The sequence below is a fragment of the Coturnix japonica genome, unplaced genomic scaffold, assembly GCF_001577835.2.
Source record: "Coturnix japonica isolate 7356 unplaced genomic scaffold, Coturnix japonica 2.1 chrUnrandom496, whole genome shotgun sequence".
NCBI classification, from domain to species: Eukaryota; Metazoa; Chordata; class Aves; order Galliformes; family Phasianidae; genus Coturnix; species Coturnix japonica.
Genome location: NW_015439888.1, coordinates 9,452 through 16,144, shown reverse-complemented (window position 1 = coordinate 16,144; position 6,693 = coordinate 9,452). Strand labels below are relative to the sequence as shown.

The window sequence follows — 6,693 nt, the reverse complement described above, 5'->3', positions numbered from 1 at the left end:
GTGAACAACCCATTAGACTAGGCACGTGACACAAGAGATGGTGCCTATATATGCACAAGATGTGACACCAAGATTGTGACACCACAAGAGATGACACCAAAGAGGCTGACACCAACATGAATAGGTTGACAACCGAAAAGACCGCGTCGTGACGGAGCACTAAGAGGTGACATTAAAGAGGGTGATGCAAATGGGATGGGACACCAAGAGATGGATGGAACACCAAGAGGTGACAGCACTTCAGGATCTAGCGATGGAGGATGACATCAAGGGGCGTGCACATCCTATTTCAAGCCAAGGGTGGACACTCAAGGAGAGCACGTGTCCTACTATATCACACGCAAGATATGTGACACTCACCAATGACGGGTGACACCGAGAGGTGATGCCCCCTAAGTCTTATGGGACATCCAATGAGATGAAATCCGATAGGAGGTGGATCATTAAGGTGAACAACCTCGGGATGGGGACACTCAGAGAGTGACATTCCTATGGCGGGTTGACACCAAGTAGGATGATGTGCCTTCTATATCATGGACACCAAGTATGGTGACGATCAATAGAGATGACGTCTCATATATATGACAGCCAAGATGACAACCCATAGAGTGACACCAAGAGGTGACACCAACATGAGCGGTGACACACAAGAGGTGACAGTCAACGGGGGTAGCAGAGACACTGAGGATGTGGCTGGACCAACGATAGCGTGACAAGAGATGGATGCCCGCGTATATAATTGCCAGCCAGACGGTGACACCAAGAGTGATGGAGCGTCTCTTATATGCTACGCATAGAGGTTGAACCAGTAGCGCGTGACACTGCGAAGAAGGATTGGTGCCCTATATTATTGACACCAACGAGGTGCACACCAGTCCAAGTAGGGTGACACCAAGCAGATTGTGTCCTCCTATAGTATGGATGCCCAAGAGTGGGTGACGAAGCCATAGAAGCGTGGCAACCAAGTAGATGGTGCCCCTATAGTTATGACACCAAGAGGTGGACACAAAGGGGGTGACATAACTGGGATGGGCACATAGAGTGATGGGGACACCGATCCAAGAGGTGGACACAAGAGGTGACTTGATACAGGTGACAATGAGGCCACAAAGGTTGACACTACTAGACGTGACATCAAGGGGTGATCACCAAGAGTAATGGTGCCCCCTGTATATATGATATCCAAGAGGTGTAACCAAGGAGATGACCGTCCGTTATAGTCCTTTATTGTGACCAAGAGGTCGCATAGACGTGACACCAAGAGATGTGTCCTCCTATATATGACACCAAGAGGTGACACCAAGAGATGACGTCCTATATACGTCCTATATATGACACCAAGAGGTGACACCAAGAGATGATGTCTCCTATATATGACACCAAGAGGTGACACCAAGAGATGACGCCACATACGTTCCTATATATGACACCAAGAGGGACACCAAGAGAATGAATGTTTCCTCTATAATATGACAGCCAAGAGGTGACCACCAAGAAGGTGACGTCTCTATATATGACACATAGAAGGTGACACCAAGAGATGATGTTCCCGTATCATATGAACACAAGGAGCGGTGCAAGCCTAGAGTGATCCAAGAGATGGTGGCTATATATGATTACAAAGAGGTGAACCAAGAGTGACACACAAGAGATGACATTAAGAGGTGATCAACTGGAGATGGGACACGCAAGGGTGATAAAAAGGGGTGGCATTCAAGGCGGGTACACCGGCAATAAGATGATGCACGCCATATCATACGGGACACCGAATGAGAGTGACAACACCAAGACCTTGCACCAAGAGGGTGACTGATCAAGGGGGTGACTCACAAGAGACGGTCGGCCCTATATACGACAGCTCAAGATGGCGTGACAATCCTATAGATCGTGCACGCACAGAGGATGGGTGACACGCAACATGAGGTGACACCAAGAGGGTGACACAAGATGTACAACTGCGATGGGACACCAAGATCGGTTGACCAGTGATTGATGCCCCTGATATATGGACACCAAGATAGTGGACAGCAAGAGATTGGTGCCGGTGCCCCCTATATATGACACCAAGAGGTGACACCAAGAGATGATGCCCCCTATATATGACACCAAGAGATGACAACCCATAGAGGTGACACCAAGAGATGGTGCCCTATATATGATACCAAGAGGTGACACCAAGATGTGACACCACCAAGAGGTGACAACTGGGATGGGACACCAAGGGGTGACAACAAGGGGTGACACCAAGAGATGATGCCCCCTATATATGACACCAAGAGGTGACACCACCAAGAGGTGACACCAAGAGGTGACAACTGGGATGGGACACCAAGAGGTGACACCAAGAGATGGTGCCTCCTATATAGGACACCAAGAGGTGACATCAAGGGGTGACACCAAGGTGTGACACCACTAAGAGGTGACACCACTAAGAGGTGACACCACTAAGAGGTGACACCAAGGGGTGACAACTGGGATGGGACACCAAGAGATGACACCACCAAGAGGTGACACCAAGAGATGATGCCAACATGAGGTGACATCAAGGGGTGAAACCAAGAGATGATGCCCCCTATATATGACACCAAGAGGTGACACCACCAATAGATAATGACATCAAGGGGTGACACCACCAAGGGATGACACCAAGAGATGACACTAAGAGGTGGCATCAGGAGGTGACACCAAGAGATGATGGCACCAAGGGGTGACACCAAGAGATGGTGCCCCCTATATACGGCACCAAGAGGTGACAACCCATAGAGGTGACACCAAGAGATGGTGCCCTATATATGACACCAAGAGGTGACACCAAGAGATAGTGTCCCCTATATATGACACCAAGAGGTGACAACCCATAGAGGTGACACCAGGAGGTGACAACTGGGATGGGACACCAAGAGGTGACATCAAGGGGTGACACCAAGAGATGATGCCTCCTATATACGACACCAAGAGGTGACACCAAGAGATGATGTCTCCTATATACGACACCAAGAGGTGACACCAAGAGGTGACACCACCAATAGATGACACCCCCGAGAGGTGACAACCAGGATGGGACACCAAGAGGTGACACCAAGAGATGGTGCCCCCTATATATGACACCAAGAGGTGACACCAAGAGATGACGTCTCCTATATATGACACCAAGAGGTGACACCCCCAAGAGGTGACACCAAGAGATGGTGCCCTATATATGATACCAAGAGGTGACACCAAGAGGTGACACCACCAAGAGATGACATTAAGAGGTGACAACTGGGATGGGACACCAAGGGGTGACAACAAGGGGTGGCATCAAGGGGTGACACCACCAATAGATGATGCCCCCTATATACGACACCAAGAGGTGACAACACCAAGACCTGACACCAAGAGGTGACATCAAGGGGTGACACCAAGAGATGGTGCCCCCTATATATGACACCAAGAGGTGACAACCCATAGACGTGACACCAAGAGGTGACACCAACATGAGGTGACACCAAGAGGTGACATCAAGGGGTGACAACTGGGATGGGACACCAAGAGGTGACACCAAGAGGTGATGCCCCTATATACGGCACCAAGAGGTGACACCACCAAGAGGTGACACCAAGAGATGGTGCCCTATATATGATACCAAGAGGTGACACCAAGAGGTGACACCACCAAGAGGTGACACCAAGAGATGATGCCCCCTATATATGGCACCAAGAGGTGACACTCCCAAGAGGTGACACCAGGAGGTGACACCAAGAGACGACCCCCCCCCCAAGAGGTGCCACCCCACTGTCCCCTACCTGGGGTCGGCCACCAAGCAGGCCTGGACTCCATCGAATCCAAGGCTGGGAGCTGCCACCGCGGCGGCCGCCATCGTGTTGACGTTGTTGGGCGCCAGGGGACAGAGGGGACGTAGGGGACCCTCGTAGAGGACAACGCGGCCACCGGATGCCACCGCGGCCACCAGGCGCTCCTGCAGCCAGCCCTGCAGGCGGAAGCTCTCAGGAGCCTTCGTCATCGTCACCTTCAGAGCCTGAGGGGGGACAGCAAGGCCTACTATGGTCACCAAGGCCTACTATGGTCACCAAGGCCTACTATGGTCACTGAGGCCTTCAATGGACACCAAGGCCTACTATGGTCACCAAGGCCTTCAGTGGTCACTAAGGCCTACTATGGTCATTGAGGCTTACTATGGTCACCGAGGCCTACTATGGTCCCCAAGGCCTACAATGGCCACCGAGGCCTACAATGGTCACTAAGGCCTACAATGGACCACAAGGCCTTCAGTGGTCCCCTTCGTCATCGTCACCTTCAGAGCCTGAGGGGGGACAACAAGGCCTACAATGGTCACCAAGGCCTACTATGGACCCCAAGGCCTACAATGTCCACCGAGGCCTACTATGGTCACTAAAGCCTACAATGGACCCCAAGGCCTTCAGTGGTCAGTAAGGCCTACTATGGTCACTGAGGCCTACTATGGTCACCAAGGCCTACTATGGTCACTAAGGCCTACAATGGTCACCAAGGCCTTCAATAGACCCCAAGGCCTACAATGGACCCCAAGGCCTTTGATGGTCCCCTACATCATTGTCACCTTCAGAGACTGAGTGGGGACAACAAGGCCTACTATGGTCCCCAAGGCCTACAATGATCACCGAGGCCTATTATTGTCACCAAGGCCTTCAATAGTCCCCAGGGCCTACTATGGTCACCATGGCCTACAATGGACCCCAAGGCCTTCAGTGGTCCCCTTCGTCATCGTCACCTTCAGAGACTGAGGGGGGACAACAAGGCCTACTATGGTTGCCGAGGCCTACAATGGTCACTGAGGCCTACAATGGTCACTAAGGCCTACAATGGTTACCGAGGCCTTCAATGGTCACTAAGGCCTACTATGGTCATTGAGGCCTACTATGGTCACCGAGGCCTACTATGGTCACTAAGGCCTACAGTGGTCACCGAGGCCTACTATGGTCACCAAGGCCTTCAATGGACCCCAAGGCCTACAATGGTCACTGAGGCCTACAATGGTCACCGAGGCCTACAATGGTCACTAAGGCCTACAATGGACCCCAAGGCCTACTATGGTCACTGAGGCCTACTATGGTCACTGAGGCCTACTATGGACCCCAAGGCCTACAATGGTCACTGAGGCCTACTATGGTCACTGAGGCCTACTATGGACCCCAAGGCCTATAATGGACCCCAAGGCCTTCAGTGGTCACCAAGGCCTTAGTGACGTCCCCTTGGTGCCCCCAACCCCATAGTGTCCCCCCACCCCCCCACTGTCCCCACTGTCCCCCTTGCCCCCCCTTGTCCCCATTGCCCCCATACAGCCAAGGTGCCGTTGTGGTCCATGCGCTGGATGTCGTCGCAGCCCCATAGCGCCCCATGGGGGACGTAGAGCGTGTGCCCCCCCCGTAGGGCCGCCCCACGCAGCCGCTGCTCCGTATCGGGGTCGGCCAGCACCGTGGGGGAGCCCAGCTGGGGACGAGGACATAGGGACAGTGGGGACCCCAAGAGATGGGCCCCAATGGACCCATATCCCAATGACCCCAATATCCCAATGACCCCATTATCCCAATGACCCCAATATCCCAATGGCCCCAATATCCCAATGGTCCCAATATCCCAATACCCCAATGACCCCAATATCCCAATATCCCAATGGCCCCAATATCCCAATATCCCAATGGCCCCAATATCCCAATGACCCCAATGGCCCCAATGGCCCCAATATCCCAATGACCCCAATATCCCAATGAACCCAATATCCCAACCCCAATGACCCCATTGGCCCCATTATCCCAATGGCCCCAATATCCCAATGACCCCAATGGTCCCAATATCCCAATGACCCCAATGACCCCAATGGCCCCAATATCCCAATGACCCCAATGGACCCAATATCCCAATGACCCCAATGGTCCCAATATCCCAATGGCCCCAATATCCCAATGACCCCAATATCCCAATATCCCAATGGCCCCAATATCCCAATGGCCCCAATATCCCAATGACCCCAATATCCCAATGGACCCAATGGCCCCAATATCCCAATGACCCCAATATCCCAATATCCCAATGGTCCCAATATCCCAATGACCCCAATATCCCAATATCCCAATGGTCCCAATATCCCNCAATATCCCAATATCCCAATGGTCCCAATATCCCAATGACCCCAATATCCCAATATCCCAATGGTCCCAATATCCCAATGACCCCAATATCCCAACCCCAATGGTCCCATTGGCCCCATTATCCCAATGACCCCATTATCCCAATGACCCCAATATCCCAATGACCCCAATATCCCAATGACCCCAATATCCCAATGGCCCCATTAACCCCATTGTCCCCATTGACCCCATTGACCCCAATGTCCCCATTGACCCCATTGACCCCATAGACCCCATTGACCCCATTAACCCCATTGACCCCAATGTCCCCATTGACCCCAATGTCCCCATTGACCCCATTGACCCCATTAACCCCATTGACCCCATAGACCCCATAGACCCCAATGTCCCCATTGACCCCATTGACCCCAATATCCCCATTGACCCCATTGTCCCCAATGTCCCCATAGACCCCATTGACCCCATTGTCCCCATTGACCCCATTGACCCCATTGACCCCATTGACCCCATTGTCCCCATTGTCCCCAATGTCCCCATTGACCCCATTGACCCCAATGTCCCCATT

The 6,693-nt window shown here is 52.4% G+C and overlaps 1 protein-coding gene across 2 annotated transcripts in view; it reads right to left on the bottom strand.

Moving 5' to 3' along the window:
• Window positions 1-6,693, bottom strand: part of ASPDH (aspartate dehydrogenase domain containing) — a 17,556-nt gene that overhangs the window by 1,763 nt on the left and 9,100 nt on the right. Inside the window, exons 4-5 of one of the 2 annotated variants that reach the window (XM_015850605.1) lie at window positions 5,320-5,469; window positions 3,786-4,018 (exon numbers count right to left, since the gene is read on the bottom strand). In XM_015850605.1, the coding sequence (XP_015706091.1) occupies window positions 3,786-4,018; window positions 5,320-5,469 (383 nt within the window). The remainder of the gene's footprint in view (window positions 1-3,785; window positions 4,019-5,319; window positions 5,470-6,693) is intronic. The other variant, XM_015850606.1, reaches the window with a different exon arrangement.